The 26675-nt window shown below is 51.5% G+C and overlaps 1 protein-coding gene across 3 annotated transcripts; it reads left to right on the top strand.

Annotated features, from left to right (window-relative positions):
- Positions 1-1105: 1105 nt before the first annotated feature.
- Positions 1106-26675, top strand: LOC109556335 (fatty-acid amide hydrolase 1). 3 transcript variants are annotated; one of them, XM_019957540.2, is made up of 15 exons: positions 1106-4921; positions 5492-6143; positions 15871-15984; positions 17839-17973; positions 18179-18312; positions 18395-18601; positions 18852-18892; positions 19113-19237; positions 21235-21360; positions 21883-21980; positions 23398-23497; positions 23758-23798; positions 24752-24791; positions 25288-25396; positions 26288-26675. In XM_019957540.2, exons 2-15 carry the CDS (start codon positions 5949-5951, stop codon positions 26647-26649), a joined length of 1827 nt encoding a protein of 608 aa, XP_019813099.2. In that variant the 5' UTR covers positions 1106-4921; positions 5492-5948; the 3' UTR covers positions 26650-26675. The 3 variants fall into 3 exon arrangements, with proteins under 3 accessions (XP_019813099.2, XP_070642708.1, XP_070642709.1); XM_070786607.1 differs by adding an exon at positions 25924-26069 and having other exon boundaries at positions 1106-6143; XM_070786608.1 differs by lacking the exons at positions 1106-4921; positions 5492-6143 and adding an exon at positions 11103-12002.

Below are 26675 nucleotides of genomic sequence, written 5' to 3'. Positions count from 1 at the left end.
GGTGAAAATTATGGGGCAACATCGGTCATTAGAGATCAAAGGAAGGGTATTCAAAGGAGAAAAACACTTCCTAAAGTGTTTGAGGAAGGCTGAGAAATGAGTACAGTTCTTTGTACCTGTTACCATCCTGACAGCCTGCCAGTCATTGGATACCGAGTTTTAACTCTACCAGTATGTTTACCCAACTCACAGAAGCAGATGAGGGCACCAGCTGGAACTGTGGGCTCTGTCTCTCTTAGGGGACCCCATTTGTGACGGAAGTTGTAAGCAGGTTGTCGCCAGCTTGAGCAGAAGCCAAAGAGCTTGGTAGCTGAATATCCAGACTTTCACTACAGTGACATCAGAGTCACTGAGGACAACAGCCCCACACCTTCTGGTTTCAAAGGGATTCACCTTGGTAGAGCCAGGAATTGCCAAGATTCCAGCCCAAGAGAACCAAGGGCAAGAGCCCTCTTTGGGTTGTACCAGGGTTTAGTAACAGGCAGCCCTAGAGAGAAAGACCGGAGTCACTTGGGGGAACCTTGGGTGCGCAGGTTTGTTTTAGGCAAAAATTCTGCCCATCTCTGGTCAAAATTCTGAATGTCCCTCAAAGGTATACTGATTTTATAAAAAGTCATCCTCACTTTGTAGAATGATTCCCCAGGTAAGTTCTTTAAGATAGATTTATGTGTTAAGATTTGATTTATATACAACCTATCAAGAATAAGCCCTCTGTGAAATATGAGGTAAATATATTATGTCCTACTGATGCTTCTCAAGAAGGGAGGCATGTGCTTTTCTCCATGTCTGGTTTTCAAAAATTGGTTTGCCACCCATGAGATGTTTTCTTCCACACTGTCTTGGATACAAACTTAGGGCATACAAGCTGACTCAATACTCATACTGATGTCCCCAGAGCCAAGTGAAAAATATGTAGCTCTCAGGATCAAAATAAAACATTTCTCTAATAAAATTGCTATTGCTATAGCTCATGTTTAGTCACATTATTTTACTCTATTTTATTTTTTAGCCCTTGCTATACTTTGGGCACTGTTCTAAACACTTTACTAAAATGAACTCATTTAATTCTCAATAACCAATGAGGTAGTACAGTACCTCCATTTTACAGATGAAGAAACTCAGGGGCAGAATGGCAAAGAAACTTACCTCCCAGTTTCAAATAAATTTAGGAGGGAGAAAGCATTTTGTGTATATTTGAAGGATGGCATGGGTTAAAACAGGTTGAGGAAAACAGATGAAGGGTAAGACATGGTTGGTGTGTTTCTAGGTTAACGACTAGGAACTTTTGATAACAGATTTTTGTTTTTGTTTTGGCTGCATCGGCTCTTCATTGAAGTTCGTAGGTTTCTCTAGTTGTGGCACATGGGCTTAGTTGCCTGTGGCATGTGGGATCTTAGTTCCCTGACCAGGGATTGAACTCTTGTCCCCTGCACTGAAAGGTGTTTTCTTAACCACTGGACTACCAGGGAAGTCTGATAACAGTTTTGGAGTCTAGGTGTCTGTATCCCTATTACAGAGGCAGCAGTGAGTCTCAAAGATCCAGTTTTGACTTTTCAGTGGGCTCCCATTTACTATGGAGTATTGAGCAAGTCCCTGCTTGTCTGTGGGGCTCAGTTACTCATCTGGGCAAAGGAGATTGGAAGGTAGATTAGTTAGCTATTGCTTTGTAATAAACCAATCCCCAAACTGGCAAGTTAAGCAACTATTTATGATTCTGAGTCTGTTGGTTGGCTAGGCTCACTTACGTATCTGCATTCAAGTGGCTGGCTGTTCTTATGCTTGGAACCTGTGTAAGGGCCTGAGCAGGAACACTGGGCTGAGCAAGCTCTATGCTACATGGCTTTATCTTCTGGAAGGCAAGCTTGGGCTGCTGCTTATGGCAGTGGTAGGGTTCCAGGAGAGAGAAAGGTAACAGTTCTCTTGCAGCGGCTGGCCTGAAAAATAGCACAGTGGGAGATTTTTGTGAGCTAAGTTTTCTTTGGGGCAAAATGAAGATTATAGCCCAGGAAACAGCATTTCAGATAGCTCTGAAAAACTGCTCCAAAGAGGCAGAGGGGGAAGGTCAGTATATATGTGATTTTAGTGAAGGGGGAGTATATGCAATCAGGTACATATTATTTTTGCATAAAGTTTCTGCTAGTCACAGGGAGCAGTCACCGTGAAGAATTTTAGTGCTTTTCTAGATATGAGAAGAAACTGAAGAGGAACTAAAGAGCTTTTTGATGAAGGTGAAAGAGGAGAGTGAAAAAGCTGGCTTGGAACAACATTAAAGAATCTAAGATCATGGCATCTGGTCCCATCACTTCTTGGCAAATAGAAGGGGGAAAAGTGGAAGCAGTGACATCTTTTATTTTCTTGTGCTCCAAAATCACTGCAGACAGTGACTGCAGCCATGAAATTAGAAGACGCTTGCTCCTTGGAAGGAAAGCTATGACAAACCTAGACAGCATATCAAAAAACAGAGATATCACTTTGCCAACAAAGGTCCATATGGTCACAGCTATGGTTTTTCTAGTAGTCATGTACAGATTTGAAAGTTGGATCATAAAGACAACTGAGTGCCAAAGGATTGATACTTTTGAGGTGATGGAGAAGACTCTTGAGAGTCCCTTGGACAGCAAGGAGATCAAACCAGTCAATCATAAAGGAAATCAGGCCTGAATGTTCATTGGAAGGACTGATGCTGAAACTAGCTCCAATCCTTTGGCCACCTGATGCGGAGAGTCAACTCACTGGAAAAGACTGATGCTGGGAAAGATTGAGGGCAGGAGATGAAGGGAGTGACAGAGGTTGAGATGGTTGGATGACATCATCGACTCAAGCTTGGCATGCTGTTAATCCATGGGGTCGCAAAGAGTTGGACATGACTTAGTGATTGAAAAAGAACAGATGTGAGGAAATACAAGAATTGGGCTCATAAAGTTGGCTCCTGAAAATAACTATCTGAAGACCTGTTCTGCCAGTTTTCCCCGGAGCACCTCAGTTCTGCTCTCCCCTCTGAATTCCTTTCAAGGGGTGTTGAAAGTCTGCAGCTGCAGTGGCTCACAATTTAATCTTTGTAGAGACAGATGGCAAGTGCCAAAGGCAAGTGCCAATTTGTAGCTGACATAGCCTAGGCTCAGAACTAGCACAACATCCTGTGCACTGCATTCTGTTCGTTAAAACAAGTCACAAAGTTCAGCTCAGATTTGCAGGGGTGGGGAAATAGCTCCCTTCTGAAGGGACGGAGGAGCCCTTTGCACAGAGCAGAGATACAGAAAGGTGTGGGATTGAAGGAATTTACCAGAGAAGACAAACTCTCCCCTACCTCTGAGGAGAGTATAATAGTATAATAGAACCACCTCTGAGGTGGTGAGGGGCTCAGGCAACTGAGGCCAAAGACCTGGCCGTGCTTTAAAAATTATAAAATGCTCCACAGGTAGTGCTTCTGAGTGTGGTAATCTTGTGTCACCTGTGGGCCTGTGAGCTCCTGAGAGCAAGCCGTGCCCTACTCCTGTCTGCCCCTTCTGTATTGAGGAAAGCCTCACAGAAATGAAGGGAAACAAAGCGGAGCAGTTGCTGAGAACCAGACCACACTCCCTCTTCTCACCCTAGAACAAAGACAGGCTTCAAACCCTCTGGAATCTGAGAAGCTTCCTTGCCTTCAGCAAGCTCTCCCCCTCATCCTTTCTGCCCTGCCCCCACCTCCAACTGCACTTGGCAGGATACTCACCTGTCTTCCCACTCAACAACTGAGGATACAGAAGGATGACTTGCTCAAGGTCACCAGTTAGTGGGTGAAGACCCAGATCCTGCTCAGGAAACCCATCAGGGCCTGCTTGAGTGACTGCAAATATGAACACACATCTGAGTGCAGGGACATGCTGTTTTGGCTCCTGGAATGGTGTGGTGTTGAGTTACAGATGCTTTTCTAATAATACAGGTGGAGCCCTGGAAACCTTTCCCTGCTGTGTTCTCAAGTCTCCCCGCTCTCCCATTCCACATCTCTGCCTCCAGCTTGCCTCTCCCAGTCCTCCTCCATATTGCCTTTCCAAAACACTTGCATCATGACTCTGCTTAAAATAACAATGAATCAACATTTATTGAGCCCTTACAACGGGCCAGGTAGTGTTCTAAGCTCTTCTCTTGAATTAACTCATTTAATCTTCACAATTCTATGAAGGAGTCACTATTATTAGCTCCCATTTTGCAGATAAGGAAACTGAGGCACAAGAGGTTAGAGTGACTTACTGAAAGTTCCACAGTGTCAAAGTTAGGATTTAAACTCAGATAGTCTGGTTCCTGAACTTGGGCTTCTCAGGCCAGAAAAACCCTCTCTGTAGGTCTCTGTTTGTTGTTGTTCATTTGCTAAGTAGTGTCCAACTCTTTGCAGGCCCCATGGACTCCAGTGCACTGGGCTCTATTCTAATAATAACAACAACAGTAATAATTAATATGCATGGATTGCTTACTGTAGGCTAGGCCTTGTTCTGGCTGCATTTCAAGTATTAGCTCATTTGAGTCTTACAATAGTACTAGAGAATTGGCCAGTGGAGGGAGTACTATTATCCTCATTTTACAGGTAAGGAAACGGGGATAGTCATGCAACAAGGATGGGTTACCAGACACTCCAGCTCCAGAGGCAAACTTTAAATCACTGTGCTATCTGGCTTTCCCAAAGACTATTCAGTCCAAGGGCCCAGCATTTACTGCTGTTTGGATTCATGTCACATGATTTCTGCATTTCCACTAAAGCATGGCTTTTGTTGTTTCTATGCATGTTTTTTTCCTTCTCAACCAGATCTTGAGCTCCCTGAGGCCGGACTGAAGATCTGGTACGTCCTCAAGTTCCCCAGTTCACAGCCAGGATCTCACAGACTCCTCCTAACAATCTTACATTATAGGCATTCCTCCTTTTCAAGGAAAAAGCATGGATTCAGAGGTAAAGATAGAACTGGATGAACAGCAGTGTTTTGGCAGACAGCGTTTTCTAGCCACAAAGCACTCTTCCCCACATCCCATTTGATTCCACACATCCTCACTTCCAGGGGCAGTCATGGTAGTACAGCTTGATGGTTAAGAGCAATGGTTTAGGATTAGACCTGAGTTTGAATCTCCACTCAGTCACCTGCATGACCCACAGAGGGGGTAATTTAATCCCTCTTGTCCTCAGTTACCTTATTGGTAAACGAGGATGATAAAAATGCTTTCCTCATCTCTCTGTTGGGAGGACAAATGAAATTGAGCACATAAAGACCTGTGAGAGAGGCCTAGATTGGAGAAGTATTGTGTGTATATAGATAATCCGCTCCCCTCCCCCCACCTCCCTAAAGACACCGGGTCCCAGGACTAGGGAGGGGAGCGGGCAGCAGGTGGGCTCCCTGAGAAACATCCTGTACCCCTCCCTCTCCTGCTGGCACCCCTAAGCCCCACGCAGGGGAGAGGTGAGTGCCCTGCGGTACACAGCCTAAGACAAGCTTCTCCAGGAATGATACTGGTAAACTCTTTGCAGGGTTTATCAGGTCCGCGAGCACAGTCTGTCGCTGCTCTCCATCCTCTTTCCTGAAGTGGCTCGGGCTGGACAGCATCTTCCGTGAGTTGAGGGTCTTGGGTGCACCGGGCTGAGGCCAGGCCAGACGGGGGCGCCGAACGGCTGCTAGGCTCGAGCTTCCGAGGGCGCCCACGGGAAGCGGGTGCTCCTCCCTCTCCGCACCGCCCAGAGCCTTAGAACTTGGGGAGCCGTCCCAGCGGAACCGCGGCTCTTCGCCTTGACCGTTGCGCTCCACCTGTCTTCAGCCGGCTGCCAGGCAACAACGCTTGGCCGAGCGGCTCTACCGCCCCTGCCTCCACTCCGGCGCAGGCGGGCGCTGGATCCCGGGCTGATCCAGGCCGGGTTTTGCGGCGGAGTCCGAGATCGCTGATTTCCTCCTTCATCGGTTGCCCGTGGCAGCGGTCGGCGGCGGGAGATCATGGTGCTGGACGAACCATGGGCCGCGCTCTCCGGCGTCTCCGGGGCCGCCCTGGCCTGCTGCTTCGTGGCGGCGGCCTTGGCCCTGCGCTGGTCCAGTCGCCGGACAGCGCGGGCCTCGGCGGTCCGGGCGCGACGGAGGCAGAAAGCGGCCCTGGACACCATGGACAAGGCGGCGCAGCGCTTCCGGCTCCAGGTGACAGCCGGGGTTGGAATCGGTGTGGAAGGGGAGGGTTCGGGGTGGCAGCAGCGCTTTGAGCCGCCTGGGCGCTCGGAGGGACGGGCGGCCGGCAGCTCAGGTGTATGGGAGGGACGGGCGGCCGGCAGCTCAGGTGTGTGGGCAGCGCAGGTTTTGTAACTTTCTGACACCCCTCTCGCCATCATGCATTCTGTACTCTTTTCTGAACCAAGTGGGACCTAGGGGAGGAATGGAAACGAAAGGGACAGGACAGGTCGTCGAAGGCTGTCGCCTCACTGGGTCAAAGAGGAGCTTTGCTGTGTGCCAGATAATCTCAAGATCATGGACTTACTAGGACGCTTAAACTGCAAGATGAGAACCAATAGGATGCTTGGGTTTAGGACTTTGGAATCATAAAGTGATGGTCAAGGGCCTTCTGAGAGCTTATAGTTCAAATTCATTGAGGATGCTCAGAGGAAGCTGGGGAGGGACTTGAGCAAGTCCACAGGGAGTTACCGGCTGAGGTGGACTCTTGCCACCTGGCTGTGGAGTCAGATGGGTTATAAGTTCCTTTCATGGATAGGTTTAGTTCCAGCCCTTCCCTGGGTGACCTGTCAACAAGCTTCTTTCCCTCTGGATCAGCTCAGTGTGTGTATGGAGGTGAGGGAAGCGGCCTGGAAGAGGAGGCTTTCCTCTAGGTGTATGCCACACTGGACTCAGTTCCAAGTCGAAATACCAAGCTCAGTTCCTATGTGCTGTGAGACAGAAGACTTGCCCCAAGGGGTGTTGGATGGAATTTGGATGTGACAGGTAGGAAGGCATTCCAGATGATGGGACAAGATGAGGCAGGAGCTAGAACTAGAACCTAGATGCCTGGTGGAACCATCCAGCCTCATTCCAATGGAGAGGAGCAAGGAAGAAAGATCAGGAAGGGAGACCCAGGCCTTGGATGCCAGGCCCTGGGTATGGCCTTGATTGCTTTGCGGTTTTCGCTGGATGTACTAGTATGAATTTACACCATACCATTCCTGAACCAGGAAAATGTCTTATTTGTTTGTTTAGTGAAATAATAACATATCTGGTTCTAGCCCTCACTCACTGACATGGCACACAATCAGCGAAAGTACACAATCAGTTCATTTTTAGGTATTCAATCCAAATTGGCCACTTTCCCTACCTAGTTGAGCAAAGCTTCATCACTGTCTAATCCTTCTTCTCTGGCAGAGCTCCCTGGTGCCCTGCTCAGGGATCCTTGCAGTGATGCCAGGCCCAACCTAGAGACCCTCGGCTGCTCCGGAGACTCCAAGTCCTGTGCAGCTAGCTAGCTGAGTTCTCCTGGCTCCAAGGAATGTGTGGGGGCAGCTGCAGGAATCTGCCCACAGTTTCTGCCTACATAACTCTCCTCCTGGTTGCAAGGAACCCACCAGCTGGCAGGGGTGTGGGGTAGTAGAAGGGTGGGTTTTCCCTCACTTCAGCTCCAAGCATCAGCATCTGGATCCAAGCATCCAGTTTCCTTCTGGAGCAACAGCCTTTCCTTATTTTTAAGAACCGGAAAAAAAAAAAAAAAAAAACAACAAAATGGCTGTCTGAGGAGGCCTTACAAATAGCTGTGAAAAGAAGGGAAGCGAAAAGCAAAGGAGAAAAGGAAAGATATAAGCATCTGAATGCAAAGTTCCTAAGAATAGCAAGGAGAGATAAGAAAGCCTTCCTCAGCAATCAGTGCAAAGAAATAGAGGAAAACAACAGAATGGGAAAGACTAGAGATCTCTTCAAGAAAAGTAGAGATATCAAGGGAATATTTCATGCAAAGATGGGCTCGATAAAGGACAGAAATGGTAGGGACCTAACAGAAGCAGAAGATATTAAGAAGAGGTGGCAAGAATACACAGAAGAACTGTACAAAAAAGATCTTCATGACCCAGGTAATCACGATGGTGTGATCACTGACCTAGAGCCAGACATCCTGGAATGTGAAGTCAAGTGGGCCTTAGAAAGCATCACTACGAACAAAACTAGTGGAGGTGATGGAATTCCAGTTGAGCTATTTCAAATCCTGAAAGATGATGCTGTGAAAGTGCTGCACTCAATATGCCAGCAAATTTGGAAAACCTAGCAGTGACCACAGGACTGAAAAGGTCAGTTTTCATTCCAATCCCAAAGAAAGGCCATGCCAAAGAATGCTCAAACTACTGCACAATTGCACTCATCTCATACGCTAGTAAAGTAATGCTCAAAATTCTCCAAGCCAGGCTTCAGCAATACGTGAACCATGAACTTCCAGATGTTCAAGCTGGTTTTAGAAAAGGCAGAGGAACCAGAGATCAAATTGCCAACATCTGCTGGATCATGGAAAAAGCAAGAGAGTTCCAGAAAAACATCTATTTCTGCTTTATTGACTATGCCAAAGCCTTTTACTGTGTGGATCACAATAAACTGTGGAAAATTCTGAAAGAGATGGGCATGCCAGACCACCTGACCTGCCTCTTGAGAAACCTGTATGCAGGTCAGGAAGCAACAGTTAGAACTGGACATGGAACAACAGACTGGTTCCAAATGGGGAAAGGAGTACTTCAAGGCTGTATATTGTCACCCTGCTTATTTAACTTATATGCAGAGTACATCATGAGAAATGCTGGGCTGGACGAAGCACAAGCTGGAATCAAGATTGCTGGGAGAAATATCAATAACCTCAGATATGCAGATGACACCACCCTTATGGCAGAAAGGGAAGAAGAACTAAAGAGCCTCTTGATGAAAGTGAAAGAAGAGAGTGAAAAAGTTGGTGTAAAACTCAACATTCAGAAAACTAAGATCATGGCATCTGGTCCTATCACTTCATGGGAAATAGATGGGGAAACAGTGGAAACAGTGGCTGACTTTCTTTTTCTGGGCTTCAAAATCACTGCAGATGGTGAGTGCAGCCATGAAATTAAAAGATGCTTACTCCTTGGAAGGAAAGTTATGACCAACCTAGGCAGCATATTCAAAAGCAGAGACATTACTTTGCCAACAAAGGTCTGTCTAGTCAAGGCTATGGTTTTTCCAGTGTCATGTATGGATGTGAGAGTTGGACTGTGAAGAAGGCTGAGCGCCAAAGAATTGATGCTTTTGAAGTGTGGTGTTGGAGAAGACTCTTGAGAGTCCCTTGAACTGCAAGGAGACCCAACCAGTCCATCCTAAAGGAGATCAGTCCTGGGTGTTCACTGGAAGGACTGATGTTGAAGCTGAAACTCCAATACTTTGGCCACCTGATGAGAAGAGCTAACCCATCTGAAAAGACCCTGATGCTGGGAAAGATTGAGGGCAGGAGGAGAAGGGGACGACAGAGGATGAGATGGCTGGATGGCATCACTGACTCTATGGACATGGGTTTGGGTGGACTCCAGGAGTTGGTGATGGACAGGGAGGCCTGGCGTGCTGTGGTTCATGGGATTGCAAAGAGTCAGACACGACTAAGCGACTGAACTGAACTGAACTGAACTTCCATGGTAGATTTCCTAAAAGAAATCAACCCTGAATGTTCATTGGAAGGACTGATGCTGAAGCTGAAGCTCCAGGACTTTGGCCACCTAATGCAAAGAGCTGACTCATTGGAAAAGACCTTGATGCTGGGAAAGATTGAAGGCAAAAGGAGAATGGGGTGGGGATCAGAGGATGAGATGGTTAGACAGCATCATGGACTCAATGGATATGAATTTAAGCAAACTCCAGGAGATAGTGAAGGACACAGGAACCTGGCGTGCTGCAGTCTATGAGGTTGCAAGGAGCAGGACATGACTTAGTGATGGAACAACAATACAACAATAACTTCCAGCGCAGGTTTTGGCCTTGAAATACCAAAAAGTGTTTAAACACCCTCTGTGGGTCAGAGCCTGGCCTCAGAACACCAAAACTTGGCTCTTCCAGATGAGTAAGTAGGGAAATTCCCTTTTGGTTTTCTGGTGACTGGCAGAAGAAAGGGATAACTAGTTCAGCAGTCTTGTTTTGAGCAGTCAGCACAGGGGTTGAGGTCTTGAAGACAGTAGCTCTGGGATCAGTAAGAGGTGGGCAGTTTGTGTGCTTAGTTGCTCAGTCGTGTCCAACTCTTTTTTGGCCCATGGTCTGTATACCCACCAGAATCCCCTCTCTGTGGATTCTTCAGGCAAGAACACTGGAGTGGGTCACCATTTCCTCCTCCAGGGCATCTTCCCAACCCAGGGATCGAACCCTGCGTCTCCTGCACTGCAGGCAGATTCTTAACCCACTGAGCCGTTGGGGAAGGTGGGCAGTTTAGCTGAGCTCACACATAACCTTAGGGAGAAGCCCCTCCTCTATCCCACCCCTAAGGCTCTTTCTGCTTGGTGCTGGAGCTGCTGGGGGTTTTGAGGCTGTTTCAATAGTCTTTCTTCTGGGTCTTTCTCAGCCCAGCCCCACACTGAGAAGGGGGCCTTGAGGTCAGGGGGCCTCTGGGTGAATACAGCAGCCTATGGTACAGCTCCTGCCTGATAGATTGCAGAGAAGTGAGTTGGGACCCAGCTACGTCCTGTGTCCCAAGGTGCTGCTGGAGGAGGGGAGGTCCCAAGCGCCTCCTGAACATCACAAAATGGTTTATCTCTTTTGGGACTCTCAAGCAACTTTAGAGTGAGGCATGCTTTTCATATACTCTATTGACCATGTGAGGCTTAATTTGAAATATGCGTGTGCCCATTTGCTTCCACCTTACTGCCTGAATGAGTTGTTTTATTTTTGACTGTGCTGGGTTGTCATTGCTGTGCGGGCTTTTCTTTAGTTGTGTGAGCTGGGGCTACTCTCTCCTTTCAGCATGCGGGCTTCTCATTGCTGTGCCTCCTCTTGTTGACGAACATAAGCTCTAGGGTGCGTGGACTTCTATAGTTATGGTTCCTGGGCTCTAGAGCACAGGCTCAGTAGTTGTGGCACATGGGCTTAGTTGCTCCATGGCGTGTGGGATCTTCCCGGACCAGGGATTGAACTTATCTCCTGCACTGGCAGGTGGATTCTTTACCACTGAGCCACCTGGGAAGCCCCCTAAGTAAGTTTTAATATCCTTTCTAGACTGAAGTGAGGGACTGCCATTGATAGACTATGACGACTGGGAGAGCCATCCCACTTGCCCACACCTCGGTGCCTCTGCACCTCTGGTTTTAACCAGAATGCCCTTCCCGCACAGACCTTCCAAGCCCCTTTGTCAAAATCCCACTGGATTACAAATGCCTCTCCCTTCAACTGGATCTGACCTGTAGTTCCATCTCCTGGCATCTCCAAGACCAACTTGAAGCTGATTTTAAAACAAGTCAGTAAATGAATGGGAGAACAGTATGGTTTTTGTTTCAGTCAATGTCCATGGTCACATGATAGAATGGAATGTATATCTTGAAATAGAACAGATGTGATTAAAAAAATAACAACAATAAACCATGAATAAAATTAAAAAAAAAAAAAACAACTTGGAGGACCATCTAGGGTATCTGAAATTAGGACAGTAGGTGGTTCAGGAGAAAAACAGGTTAAGGAGGGGCAGTGATTCAATGACAGCTGTAATATCCTATGCTTGGAAAAAAAGGCATACAGATGGCCACATGCTTGGTGAGATCTTATTTGTATACTTCCCTGCATTCTCCATATAAATTTTAATTTCCTCCATGTTCTTAGATTGGCCTCCTGGACATGCAGACTTACTCTGGTGTCTTGTGAAAGAGAAAATGTCTCAGCTGCCTGATAACTAGTTGAAGACTTAAAAATAGCTGTTAACAACAGTGTCATCAACTGTCAACACAGAAGAGCAGAGGAAAGAATGAACATTTGTGCTGAGAATTGAGAGGAGCTCACTGACAGCTTCTAGCTGAGATGCACAGGGCCTCTGTGGACACCCTGGGTGAGGTGGGGAATGGTGGTGATCAGGCTCCTGCTGGTCATTACCCCAGTGTGGTGGGCTCTCTGGTGATATTTACTTTCTTCCACAAACTGGTAGGCAGTTTTTCGTTTTTTACAATGAGCACATATGTATATAATTGGAAAAAAATCTTGCTATTTTCATTGTGAGGGGAGAAACGCAAGGCATAGAACTGTGTGCATAGTATGATCCCTCTGTCCAAAAATAGAATATATATAAACAACTATATACATTGTGGATTCTTCACAAACATTTTTTTTTTCTCCTATGAGGTTTCATCAGAAACTGTAAACTATGGTTTCCTTTTCAGAAGAGGAATTTGTCAAGGGGGTCCTAGAGGTGGGGGGAGTGTTTCCTTTCCATTTCGCATATCTTAAAAAAAAAAAAAAAAAAAGTCATCAGGGGTTGTCTGGGCTTCCCTGATGGCTCAGATTATAAAGAATCTGCCTGCAGTGCAGATACCTGGATTCAATCCCTGGGTCGGGAAGATCCCCTAGAGAAGGGCATGACTACCCAGTCCAGTATTCTTGCCTGGAGAATCCCAAGGACAGAGGAGCCTGGCGGGCTACAGTCCATGGGGTCACAGTCAGACACGACTGAAGCAATTTAGCACACAGGGGTTATCTAGTATGTTGGGGGTAGATCATGGATCCATTTTTTCTCCTTGTAGCTCCTTGTATCATTAAAAAAAGAAAAAAGAAAAGAAAAAAATCCCAAGTAAATGTTGTATCCCTTTAACAAATTTGGGGAAGAATATTCCTGATATTGAGGCTGGATTTCAAAGGCTGTGTGGTGGGTGTGTGCGATGGGTGTTCAGCTTTGGGTGTGAGGAGGGAGTGAGTGGGCTGTGTCACATTGAGGGGGCAGAGGGGACTCTGACAGGACCTCAGCCTAGAAACATCTCCTGGACCTTGTGGTGGGAGGCAACCTGAAGGGGACAGGCAAGGTGAGGTCGTTGTTGTGCTGTGTGGTCTGGTGACAAAGCTTTGGCAGAGAAGCCAGCTAGGTGGCCTCTGTGTGACCCAGTAGAGAAAGGGTCGGCAGTGGCAAGTGTCTCAGTAGAGGAGACAGAGAGGTGGCCATTTTCCAGAGCTACTTAGGGGCGTGGTGACCGATTAGATGTGGGTGGAAGAAGGGGGAGCTGAGGACAGATGGCAGCGTCCTTCCTTGCGTGAAGAGGAGCCGGTGGAAAGGAGATAGGAGGCAGTGAGCTCAGGGGAAGGACACAGGAACAGAGGGAACAAAAGGAATAGCCCAGCGAGCGGGTCTGAGCTCAGTTGGGTCAGGCGAAGGATGATTTGGAGGCGGAAGGACCATCTAGAGGCCATGTGATAGGTGTAGGGCCTGGAGGGAAGCCAAGAGGCGGCATGACTTCTAGCATCAGAGAGGGAAGAGCAGGTGCCCAGAGGAACCTCCGGGAGCCTTTGACTCTTCCTATGTCTGGCTCCTTTTTGTGCTTCAGGTCATAGCTGAAACAATGTCTCCGCCTGCCCAGCGCATCTGAGTCAATCCACTGTTCTTTCTGTCACAGATTCTGTTTACTTCCTTTCTCACACTTATCGTGATCTGCCATCATTTATTAACTTTCTTTCTTTTTTTTATTTAAAAATTTATTTTATTTTAAAAAACTTTGGCTGTGCTGGGTCTCTGTTGCAGCACGCCAGCTTTCTCTAGTTGCTTTGTGTGGGCTTATCTTGTTGTGGAGCACAGGTTCTAGAGGAGGGGTCCCCAGCCCCTACCAGCCGGTAGCAGTCCATGGCGGGTTGGGAACCAGCTGCACAGCAGGAGGTGAGCTCTAGGGCAGGTGACTGAAACTTCATGTGCCACTCCCCATTGCTCGCATTATTGATGAACATCCCCCCACCCCCATACCTCCTTCCCACCCCTCCTTCCTGTGGAAAAATTGTCTTCCTTGAAACCAGTCCCTGGTGCCAAATAGGCTGGGGACTGCTACTGCAGAGCCTGGAGGCTCAGTAGTTGCCCTGCCGCATGTGGGATCTTAGTTCCCCAACTAGGGATCGAACCTACATCTCCTGCACTGGAAGGCAGATTCTTAACCACTGGACCGGGGATGTCCCTTGTGTTATTAAAATTTCTTTTCTTTTTCAAATTCTTTTTCTCAATTACTTTGTTTTCTTGAAGGTAAGCTCTAAGATCAGGGACTTGTCTGTCTCGGCTAACTCTAAATTCATAGCCCTAACATAGTGCTTGACACAGAGTAGGTGCTCAGAACATGTGTGTTGACTGGCTGAACGAGTGGATGACAGAAGCAGCGTAGAGGAGGGAGGGAACCCCGGGAAAGGGGTATGCCTGTGCCCAGGAGGAGTCTGAAGTCAGCCCTGTGAACGCCTCCATGAGACTCGGAGCAGAATGAAGAGTTGAGTGTTTGTTGTGTTGGGCAACGAGGAAGTCCCTGGTGAGTTTGGCAAGAGCAGAGGAGGGTAGAGATGAGATGTGGTGGCTGAACTCAGATGCTCTCCTAATTAGCCCAAAGCCCTTGAGGGGGAAGCCAGTGAGGTATGCAGGCAAGGGCTGATCCCAGAGACTCTGGAGGCCTCTGAGACCTGGCAGTGAGTGTCTGACCAACGTCCCTCCTCCGTTGGAGAGCTCTTCCCTGACCACCCTCTACCTGTGTGCTGCCCACTCAGTACATGCATGTTATTTTCTTTATTTCTGGCTATCTAAAATTCTTATTTGTTTACTTATAAATGATCTCTGTGTGTTAGTTGCTCAGTTGTGTCCAACTCTTTGTAACTCTATGGACTGTAGCCCCCCAGGCTCTGTCCATGGGATTCTCCAAGCAAGAGTACTGTAGTGGGTTGCCATTTCCTTCTCCAGGGGATCTTCCTGACCCAGGGATTAAACTCGGGTCTCCTGCATCACAGGCAGATTCTTTATCACCGAGCCACCAAATTATCTCCTCACTCCCAACTCTACACCTTGTTGAAGCTCCCCCAAAGCCTGGAGGCGACTTTCTTGTTCACTGCTGTATCCCCATGTCTAGCATGGTCCTTGGTACAGAGTAGATGCCTAATATATGTATTTATGGAATGAATGGAAAAAACCTCTCTCTTTGATGTGGCTCTAGCTTCAACCCCAGCCACCTAAGACAGGGTTTTCTTCTTTCTGCCCTCCCCTGCCAAAGGGTTGAGTAGTTAAGTGCAGGTGGACAGCCAGTGGGCAGCTTGTGCTGAATGGGCAGAGAACTATAGTTTATCTGTAAGTTCTAATCAAAGCACTTTCCCTCTGTGAACGTCAGTTTCTTTAAGCTGTGCAATGGGAATGGTGGTAACATTTAATCCAAACACAGAGCATATCAACAAGGTGTGTGGCCACACTCAGCAACCACTGTGCTAAGCTGCTTCAGTCTTGTCCAACTCTCTGCAATGCTATGGACTGTAGCCCGCCAGGCTCCTCTGTCCATGGGATTCCCCAGACAAGAATACTGAAGTGGGTTGCCATACCCTTCTCCAGAGACTCTTCCCCACCCAGGGGCTGAACCCTTGTCTCATACGTCTCCTGCATTGGCAGGTGGGTTCTTTACCACTAGCGCCACCTGGGAAGTTTTTTCATAATGGTCTAATACTCAGCCTGGGCGTGGCCTCTCCCTGGGCCCCCCTCAAGTGAGCTTCTGGAAGAGATAGATCTGTACTGTCCACAGGTGGCAAGGGCCTGCCCAGCTGGAGCACATTTGTGATGTCAGAGACGCGGGTGGGCATGTCTGTTATGGCCTGGCATGTGACAGTGAGCACATGCTTGGTAGATGTTGGGATGTGGGGGCATGGGCCATAGGTGTCTGCTGCAGGCACCTGGGGCCTGGGGGGAGTAGGGGACTGATCTGAGGTGTCTCCCCAGAACCCTGACCTGGACTCAGAGGCGCTGCTGGCCCTGCCCCTGCCTCAACTGGTACAGAAGTTACACAGTGGGGACCTGTATCCCGAGGCTGTGCTCTTCACCTACATAGGAAAGGTAAGGCCAGGGAGTGACCCCACTCCTTCCTCCCCTCTCTGTACAAGGCTGTGGGAAAACCTGGCTGGAGGGCCATGGTGGGACCACAGTGCCAAGGGCTGCCAGGGAGAGAGGGAGGGAGCCAGAGCTGTGTGTGTGTATGAGAGAGAGAGAGAGAGAAGGCTCTGTGTGTGTGCATGTGCTGGGGACACTGAGCATGTTGTCCTACCTAGAAACCTGGCTTTTAGCCCAGACTTCCCACCCCATTCCGCCCCCACCCCATCAGTCACTGAGTCTGGTCTGTTCCCTTTTAGAGCTCCCCCTAGACCATCCCCTTGTCTCCCCCGCTACCCTGGTCTTCCACCAGTCTCTGTCCAGGACCAAGCACCAGTCTCCTGGCCAGCTGCCCGCTCAGCATTCCAGCATCCTCTCTGGTCAAGGATTCCGGGGCTTGGGGCATCGGCAGCTCAGCTGCTGGCAGTTACCTGGCCCCCATAGCCTGCTGTGCTCTGGGGTTGCTTTTACCTGCAAGGCTCTTCTCCCTTCTCTTGCCCTGCTCAGTGCAACAGGCTCTCCTGAGTCTTCAGGGCCCAGAGAGGAGTCACGTCTTCCAGGAAGCCTCCCATAACCCTCCTCCCCTCCCAGTCTGGGTTAGGGTTTCCTCTTCAGTGGTCACTTACTAACAGCACATTTCTCATCACATTTTGGGGCTTGTCTTGTCTTTCTCTTTCCCAAGGCACATGTGTGGGCTTTTGGTGGACAGAGTCTTATTTGTCTTTGTACCTTAGGGCCTACCACGATGTCCTTTATATGTTGATAGTGCGTGCTCAAGAAATGTGTTTGAAACGAAATGAAGGAAGAAATTGTGCTTTATGAAAATGACTTGTATGTGATATGATCTCTCGGAAGAGAGTACGTGGCAGTGACTGTGACCCCTAAGCAGGTGGACATGAGTGCCAGGCATGTGAGAGTGGTGTGAGTGACTGCAGCTGAGAAGGGGCAGAGAGGGACTGTGGAGAAAGGACTGGACACCCCTGGGTCGGGCGCATTGAAAGGACACAGTCTGAACAGATGGGGTTGCTTATTTCAAATCCATGTCCCTGAAAAAGCTCCAGCCCTTCAGAGGGAGCATCCACAGAGAGCATTCTGGCTACAGATTGGCCTCCTCTTTTCCTGCCCTGGTCAGCAGACAGATTTCACATACCTGAGTTGGCAATAGGGCCACAGTCATGTTCTTAACAGCTGGTATCAGTCAGCCATTCCTCAGATTCAGGTGTTCCTTTCACCTGGGCAGGTGTGGGCCGGGCCTGGGGCAGAGGAGAGTGCTGCATGCCAGGAAGCAGAAGCCTGGGTCTAGCCCTGCTCTGCACTGACTCCTGGTGCGACTCAACATGGGGATCTAGCCTCACTGGGCACCGGTGTGGCTTGAAGGAGGAGGTGAGTGGGGTGGCCAAGGGTCACCCTCCCCTTAGGTCGGCCTCTGGAGGGCATCTGAGGTCAGTCAGTATCTTGTTCCTTTGAGTGTCATGGTCCTCGGAGCACACACATACTCTCTATTCATCTCTGGAGGACACGTGAGGTCAGTATCTTGTTCCTTTGAGTGTCCTGGTCCTCGGAGCACTCCCTCTGTCTGTCTTGGAGTTGAAGGTCAGAGACAGCCTGGGTAAGGCTGGGCCGCATGTCCGCAATGAGGCCAGTGCTGGGCCTGCTTACCCTCTGTGCTCCTGGCCCTGGGTCAGGTTAATGGTTACCCTGTCACTGGGTGGTATATTTGAAAAGGCCAATCTTACGCTATGTTGATTTTGCCACAGTTGAAAAAACAAAAGAAGCCAGCCTCACCGCACTCTGTCGTATGTCCATTTCTCCCTACCCCAGGCCTGGGAAGTCAACAAAGGGACTAACTGTGTGACCACCTACCTGGCAGACTGTGAGACTCAGCTGTGCAAGGTCCCAAGACAGGGCCTGCTCTATGGTGTCCCCGTGAGCCTCAAGGAGTGCTTCAGCTATAAGGTGCGCCCTGCCCCAGTCCCTGCCAGCCAGCTCTGGGTCCTGGGTCACCCTGGGCCCTCAGAGGAAGTCCTAGGGCCAAAGGCCTTGAGAGGGCACCGCAGGTGTGTCCTGCCTTGGCCTGTGGGGCGGTGGTGGGAGCAAACCCTGTGTGTTGAAGCCCCCCTGGCTCATCAACCATGTCCCTCTCACCCATCCGTCCTTCTAGGGCCAGGACTCGACACTGGGCTTGAGCCTGAACCAGGGGGTGCCAGCGGAGGGTGACTGTGTGGTGGTGCAGGTGCTGAAGTTGCAGGGCGCTTTGCCCTTCGTGCACACCAATGTCCCCCAGTCCATGTTCAGGTTGGGTCCCAGGGGTGCAGGGTGGGGGGCAGGGGCACCGGTACCAACATGACAGGGGCTGACCCCTTCCCACTTCCTCCAGCTTTGACTGCAGTAACCCCCTCTTTGGCCCGACCATGAACCCATGGAATTCTTCCAAGAGCCCAGGTGGCTCCTCAGGGGGCGAGGGGGCCCTCATTGCCGCTGGGGGCTCCCCACTGGGCTTAGGCACCGACATTGGAGGCAGCATCCGCTTTCCCTCAGCCTTCTGTGGCATCTGCGGCCTCAAACCCACAGGGAACCGCCTCAGGTAGGATGTAGGTGGTGGGTGGAGGGAGCCCCTGAGTCCTGCTGTGTGACCTTGGCCTAGCTTCCCACCTCTCCGGGCTCCAGGCAGGGATTCCCTGACTGGGGTTTTGCTAGGAGGTAATGTCACAGTACCACCAGCCCCTGGTTCCTCGTTTCCAAAGTGGTGAGAGAGTTGGGGGCTGCTGACTGGATGTGGGGCCGGGCAGCGGGTGGCCATTTCCCATTTCCAACATCTTGTGTTTCTTATCCAGCAAGAGTGGTCTGAAGGGCTGTGTCTATGGACAGGTAGCAGGTGAGGTCTGTGGTTCCCTCTGTGCCCTGGAGGAGGGGGGTCTGCCCCTTTGCCCCTGCCTCTCCTCGGGGCAGTGTTGGGCCCCAAGGCCACTCTAGGTCTGCCTTTCTACCTCCTATCTGCTCACACTCCAGGGCTCCAGCCCAACCCTTGTTTGGACCCAGCCCCGGAACCCCCCGGGGCTGGGTGATCTCTCTCTCCTCCCCTCCCTGCCCCACAGTACAGCTCTCGGTTGGCCCCATGGCCCGGGACGTGGAGAGCCTGGCACTGTGCATGCGAGCGCTGCTGTGTGAGGACATGTTCCGCTTGGACCCCACCGTGCCCCCCTTGCCCTTCAGGGAGGAGGTGAGCAGTGGTGGGGGTGGGCATGGGGATGGATTCGGGGCTCACTGGTGCTCCTGAGCCCTTGCAGGCAGGCCTGGGAGGCCCTGTCTCTTGAAAACCAGCCCCCGGGGGTCTAAGGCCAGCACTAGCACCTCTGCTGGTGGTGGCACAGTGGTAAAGAAACCGCCGGCCAATGCAGGAGATACAGGAGGCATGGGTTCAATCCCTGGGTCGGGAAGATTCCCTGGAGAACGAAATGGCAACCCACTCCAGTATCCTTGCCAGGATAATCCCATGGACAGAGGAGTCGAGCGGGCTACAGTCCATGGGGTTGCAAAGAGTCAAACATGACTGAGTGACTGAGCACAGCAGCACCTCTGCAAACAGCCACCAGATGGTGCCCTTTCCTGCATTTGGAAATCCCAAGTCTTTCAAATTGGCTGGCTGGGAGCCAGAGCCTTGGAGCTGTCGCTGTGGAACAGGAGGGACTTGAGGCTAAGAACAGCTTGAGGGAGAACTCCTGAACCTCTTCCGTGTTTGACAAGCCAGTAAACAGGAGCCTTTCTTACAGCATTCATTTCTCTATCCCCAGCCTCCGGCAGAATGCTTGGCACGGAGGCTGAGTGAGTTAAGAACAGTTAAAAGCGGAGCGTTCTCTCTCCCAGAGAAAGCTGGGATTTGTGGGCAGGGATCTATCAGATACTGGCTTCCTCCAAGTATCACCAGCCTGTAGATCAGATAAGGCTGGGTGTATTAACTGTCTGTGGTGAGGGAGGGCGCTGCCCACACAGAGCCTTAGTAGCATGGGGGAGGAGCACAAAGTTAGAATATTGACGTTAGTTTGTCGGTGGATATGTCAATGATAGCTCAGTTGGTAAAGAATCCGCCCGCAATGTGGGAGACTTGGGTTCGATCCCTGTGTTGGGACGATCCCCTGGAGAAGGGAAAAGCTACCCACTCCGGTATTCTGGCCTGGAGAATTCCATGGAGTGTATAGTCTATGGGGTCGCAAAGAGTCATTTCATGTCAGTGTAGGGGGTTGGTTAGGATTGAGTCATACTGTAATTGGTTAGGACTGGTGGGTACAGCGAGGTGAGGATTCTGAGGAGAGCAATTCAAGAAGTCTTGGAGGATAAACTGTCATTTGGTGATCCTATTGAAGAGCTGATGGGTCTTTTAAGAATGACTAATAAAGTTATCTGTACTTTACGAGCAACAGATTTCAGGAGTACTCAAGTTAGAGATGTGAGCAGTGCTATAGTGTGTGCTTAGTCACTCAATCGTGTCCGACTCTGCAACCCCATGGATTGTAGCTCTTGGGGCTCCTCCGTCCATGGGAATTCTCCAGGCAAGAATACTGGAGTGAGTTGCCATGCCCTCCTCCAGGAGGTATAGTAAAGCTATGTTTATGTAGACTGTGTAAGCTGTGTGGTGTAAGTGCCGTTTCTCAGCGATCTGGCATTACTCCCTACAGACCTCTTGCCTGGGAAGGGGTGAGGGCCCCTGGGCAGCATGAGATCTGGGCTGGGGTGAGGGAGGGCAAGCTCCCACTCCTCAGCTGAGGAGATGTTCTAACTCTACCCAAGGGCTCCCTTCCCCAGAGGGAGGAGAGGCAATGAGATCCCTGTCCCAGGGTCTGGAACAATCTATTATGGGAGCCAGGACTTACATCCTTGAAACAGGCTGTGGACGCCTGGGTTTCTGCCCTGATGTTGCTACTCTACCCTGACGAGTGGCCTGGGGCAAGTCCCGGCCCTGCTCAGGGCCTGTCTCCCTGTCTAGACCTGAAGCCTGTGGAATCCTCCTTCTTGCTCTGTCCACCTGCAGAGTCACTGGGAAGGTGTTTTGTGAAGGGGTCAGATACAACAGGGGCTGGCCTCCCTGGAGGTCAGTTTCTGGGGATCTAGGCAGCAGCCTCAAAGCTGTGTCTGGGGCTGAGTAATGGCTCTGAGCTCTGGGAGCCCTGCTTCGGGCCACCGTCTCCTGACCTGACTCTGACTCGTGCATGCTGCCCCCAGATCTACAGGAGCTCTCAGCCCCTGCGTGTAGGGTATTATGAGACTGACAACTATACCATGCCCACGCCGGCCATGAAGCGGGCCCTGCTGGAGACCAAGCAGAGACTCGAGGTTGCTGGCCACACGGTATGCTGGGCGGGGGGAGGGAACCCAAAGGTTCTGGCATTGCCCCTCCTTCAGGGAAGCCTTCTAGGTACCCATGGCTGCCACCCATCCCTGGCACCCTTGCACCCTGATTGTTCTGAGATTGGGGTCGCAAATTCGATCCCTGGGGGACCAGTAAAAAGGGGCTGATCAGAAGTATTGGGGTACATGCTTGATGGTGACCTCACCTCTGAGCTGGGATGTGGGAGCTGCATGGAGTGGTCCTTCCTCGTCAACCACAAACAGTGGTGCACAGCTGTCCAGGGGTTCTCAGCGCCCTGAGATGGCAGGCTTGGGGCCGTTCACCTGAGACAGGCTTATGTGTGGTTCCAGACTCCTCTCAGGATACACATCTTATGGGGAGTTATCACAGGCCAACAAGGGTGCCTTTGTGGCTCCAGTGAGGGCACCGTGAGGGCTGAGGGCTGCCTTGACAGTGTGTTTTTGGGGGTGGGACCCAAGGGTTTCTAGGTCTGGGAACCTTACATGCCTCCATCTCTGCAGCTGGTTCCCTTCCTGCCAAGCAACATACCTCATGCTCTGGAGACCCTGGGCACGGGTGGGCTGTTCAGTGATGGTGGCACGACCTTCCTACAGAACTTGTGAGTGACTGGGTTTGGGGGTGGGTGGTGGGATCAGGACATGGGTAGATGCAGGGAGAGCAGCTGAGTGCTGTGTTCCTCCCTGGGACAGGCCACTGGGGAAGATGGAGGACAGGCCTTGGCAGAACCTGAAGAAGGCCTGGAGCTTCCTGGGCAGGGACCTTACCATCCCTCCAGCTTCAAGCTGAGCCTAGAGCTGCCTTGTCAGGGAGACCTTGGAAAGGTGCCAGTGTGGGGAGAGGCAGGATTGAGCAGCCCTGGCCTGGCCCCGGGCTGAGTTGTGCAGGACGTTGCTTATCTATTGGGGAAAGATTGAGAAATAAGGGTGGAATCAAGCAGGAGGGCAAGGGTGTAGACCTGCCATTACTCCACACTCCTTGGATTTGTGCCACATCTTCCGCCTTTGAGCAGGATCTGTTTTCTTGTCTGAAAAGTCAGAAGATTGGACCACACCCACTTTATGAGGCTTGCAGAGCTCATATTTGAGAAGCTGGTCCCACAGGGATGTTTTCAGTTCTAAAGGCTGATGGGGGCAGGGCAGGTCTGTGAAGATGCTTCCTGGGGACATGCCCAGATTGAATGGACTTCTGCCAGTAGCCAAGTATGATCTGGGAGGCTTCCCTGGTAACTCAGCTGGTAAAGAATATGCCTGCAATGCAGGAGACCCCGGTTCGATTCCTGGGTCGGGAAGATCGGCTGGAGAAGGGATACCCACTCCAGTATTCTTGGGCTTCTCTGGTGGCTCAACTGGTAAAGAATCCACCTGCAATGCAGGAGACCTGGGTTCGATCCCTGGGTTGAGAAGATCCCCTGGAGAACGGAACGGCTACCCACTCCAGTATTCTGGCCTGGAGAATTCCATGGACTATTCCATGGGGTTGCAAAGAGTTGGACACGACTGAGCAACTTTCACTTCAGTGGAAAGAGCCACCCCTCAGTTTGGCCCTCAGGGTGAGACTTCAGAATCAGCTGCCTGAGACCTTTCCCTGAGATTGAGAGCAGAGATAGCCTCAGAGGCAAGGATTACTGTACCCACTCGGGATTAAACCACTTGTGCCTCCAGGCTGGCATCAGCATCTGTGGGGGGATGCCCTCGGCAGTATCTTTGGGCCAGGGAGATGCTTCCCACAGTTCTTATTGCTCTGAGCTGAGTTTGCAATGGAGGGAGACAGGGAGCCCTGCCTTAGGGAGCTCCAGTGGATATGGGTAGAGCCTAAGCATCCCAAAGGGTCTGCAGACACATGTCGCATATTGGAAAGCAGAGGCTGGGATGAAGGGGCTGGAGGCTGTGGTTACTGGAGTCTGGTGAGGAGGGAGGTAGAGTCACTGAGTGGAGGCTGGGGGATGCCGCAGGTTGGGGTGAGCCAGGAGGGACGCCTTGGGTAGATGTGCCTGGACTGGACCCTTTGTCTCCCAGCAAAGGTGATTTCGTGGATTCCTGCCTGGGGGACTTGATCTCAATTCTGAGGCTGCCCGGATGGCTTAAAGGACTGCTGGCTTTCATGATGAAGCCTCTGGTGAGGGCACAAGGAATGGAAGGGTGGGCACCACTGGGCTCTTTCCCCCTTCCCTTAGCCTCCTTTTCTTCTCAGCCCCTACCCTATCTCTTTTCCTCCGCTCATGCTCTTCAATCTTCAGCCAACCTGCTTGCTGAGAGGAGTGCTGACCTGGGGCCTGCGGGGAGGGACAGAAGGAGGAGGCCTAGGTGGCTTGGCCTGAAGATTATTGCCACACCTGGCCTAAAGTCTAGTCACTGACAGTGTCTGTTCTATTGCAGTTCCCAAGGTTATCAGCCTTTCTCAACAATATGAAGTCTCGGTAAGAGTTTTTCCCACGCCTAGATGCCTGCACAACTGTCCCCCTGACCTGGGTCCAAGTGCTTTCCAATGGGAAACGATGAGAAAAGTAGCTTCTGAGGCTGGAAGTGGTCTAAGCAGGGTGGCAACCTCTGTGGCCTTGGGCGGGGGGGCAGTCTTGAATATGTCTTAGCAAGATACAGGAAAGGCTGGAGAGTAAGGTCCTGAAGGAGAGCAAGGTTGGGAGAAAATGAAGAGGAGGAGATTGCCCTGCCTGGACATGGGTGGAAAGGCCCAGAAAGGAGCTAGTGGGTGGCAAGGAGCGGGGGATATTGGGGACCCGTGAGAGGTGCTGGTTTTAGAGACCAAACTGCACTGCGCCTGCTCCTGCCTGCCCCTCGGGGCCTCAAGCCAGAAAAGATGGGAGTAAATTGCCTGATTCTCAGGCCCTTACAGCTTGTGGACTTGCCTTCTCTTTCATGTGTGTGTGCTAAGTCGCTTCAGTTGTGTCCAGCTCTTTTTGACTCAATGGACTGGAGCCCGCCAGGCTCCTCTGTCCAGGGGCTTCTCCAGGCAAGAATACTGGAGTGGGTTGCATGCCCTCCTCCAGGGGATCTTCCCCACCCAGTGATTGAACCTATGTCTCCTGTGGCTCCTGCATTGCAGGTGGCTTCTTTACCGCTGAGCCATGGGGGAAGCCCATTCCTCTCTCACTACCAGGCATTGAGGACCTTGGGTGGCTCTGTGTCCTAAGAATAGCTGGTGGTCTGGCCTAAGTCCCTCTTGGGGACTCCATGGGGTATGAACTTAGGGATTAGAACTTCTGCCCCGCACTGCTTTCTTCTCAGAGTGCCCTGGAATTGAGAAGGGTCTGAGAAGGAAGGGAATCTGGGAGATTTTGAGAGTAGGGGCCTGATGTTGCTAATCCCCATGGCTGTGATCATCATGGTTGGTGACTCCACTCCCTCTGTCCAGGTCAGCCAGAAAGCTCTGGGAACTACATCATGAGACTGAGGTGAGGCCAGAGCCCCTGGACTAGAGTAGGGCGGGTGGGGGTGGGGCCGGACAGGGCATATGCCTTGGGGTCTCTTGGAAACTGGTCCCTCTGGTCCCCTGGAGTGGCCCATCATCCCCTGCTCGCACTCCCTGGATTGGACCATTTGGGGCCTGCTCTGTGACCCTCACTTGCCCGGAGGCCCATTGTAGGGGCCTGGGTCAGCCTGGGTGGGACTCCTGCCCTGGACACCTCTTTGCCACTCTGGTGCTGCCTGTAACCAACACTCCGTGGCCCCACCCTGGCAGGAAGAGTGGTCTCTGTGGTTCCGTGGAGCATTTGATGCCCCCTGAAAGCATCCCTGTCTGAATATCCCAAGGTCCTCCATGCTATCGTGGCTCAGTTCAGATCTGGGGCAGGCATGGGGCCAGTCACCCCGCCTCAGTGCCTGTGCTGCAGAGTCCATGTAATGGGTTGGGTCTGAGAGCTTCACTGGGTGTGCGGGTGTCCTCCACAGGTATACCGGCACTCCGTGATGGCCCAGTGGAGAGCCCTGGAGCTGGATGTGCTGCTCACCCCCATGATGGGCCCTGCTCTGGACCTGAACGGCCCAGGCAAGGCCACAGGTGAGGCTGGCAGCCCCATCACATCCCTCTCAGCTGTCTCTTCTCTTCTGAGTTCCACCCTGTGCCTGGTGAGGTTGCTGGGAAGTAGGAGGAGAGGACCCCTGGGGGAGGACTCCACTCCTGATAGGCTCACGGTCTGGTTGGCTGGAGAGAAGGGAGTCAGGTGGTATGCCTTGGGAGGGAATGAGCTCCTCGTCCTCAGCGATATTCAAGTTGGAGGTCTTGTTACAGAGTCTATGGTTTTGGGAGGTGGTGTTTGAAGTCCAGGTGGGATTTAGATAAACCAAGAAAACAGCAATGAAGCTGCAGAGGGGGAGGCACAGGGCAAGCACTAGCAGGCCCTCCAGCCTGCCCTGAATCCAGGTTCCCGGGCTTTGTCACTCCCACTCAAGTCTCAGCCCTAGGAGAGAACCCTCCCTGCTGGTGGAGGCCAGTGCCATCTCTTAGGGTGGAAGATGGGGGCTCGGAGCAGACAGTCATCACGGAAGGTTGGCTGACCTGCTCCAGCCCCTTGTGCTGTGTCTCAGGGGCTGTCAGCTATACTCTGCTCTACAACTGCCTGGACTTCCCCGCGGGGGTGGTACCCGTCACCATGGTGACCGCTGAGGACGAGGCCCAGCTGCAGCTTTACAAGGGCTACTTTGGGGATATCTGGGACAAGACGCTGCAGAAGGCGAGTCTCTTCCCCTTGCCTCCCCGCCGGGACCCCTTCCTCTAGTGGAGAGGACAGTATAACCAGGCACAGGCCTTGTCGGCCTTTCTTAATGCAGGACCGCTAGAGACTGCGGGCAGGCCCTGCTGTGCTGCCCCTCCTCCCCAGCTGGGGCGCTTCCCGGGTCTGGGTGGGGCCCTGCCTTGAGACCTCGGGTCCTGATGCTTGTGTGCCCTCAGGTTGTAAGGAAGAGCGTGGGGCTGCCCGTGGCTGTGCAGTGCGTGGCTCTGCCCTGGCAGGAAGAGCTGTGTCTGCGGTTCATGCGGGAGGTGGAGCAGCTGATGAACCCGGACAAGCAGCTATCCTGACTGTGGCCCACCCGGCCCTGGAGGACCCGAGACCCGCCTGGAGCTGCGTCCAGCCTGGTCAGGGCACAGCTGCTGCCCCACCAGGAAGTGTTCAGCCTGGGCTGAGGCTTCCGAGTCCCCCCTCCGTCACCCCCTACAAGAAGCCCAGACCCATGGACTCTGGACCTCACTTCCTCCCCAGGTCCGCTCTCTGTCCTGACCACCCGCCTTGCTGTGGCAGCCAGCGGGCATGACATGATGACTAACAGTCAAGAACTGG

The sequence above is a fragment of the Bos indicus genome, chromosome 3, assembly GCF_029378745.1.
Source record: "Bos indicus isolate NIAB-ARS_2022 breed Sahiwal x Tharparkar chromosome 3, NIAB-ARS_B.indTharparkar_mat_pri_1.0, whole genome shotgun sequence".
NCBI classification, from domain to species: domain Eukaryota; kingdom Metazoa; phylum Chordata; class Mammalia; order Artiodactyla; family Bovidae; genus Bos; species Bos indicus.
Note: the sequence above shows the minus strand (reverse complement) of the source record. Positions and strands in the feature narration are given on the sequence as shown.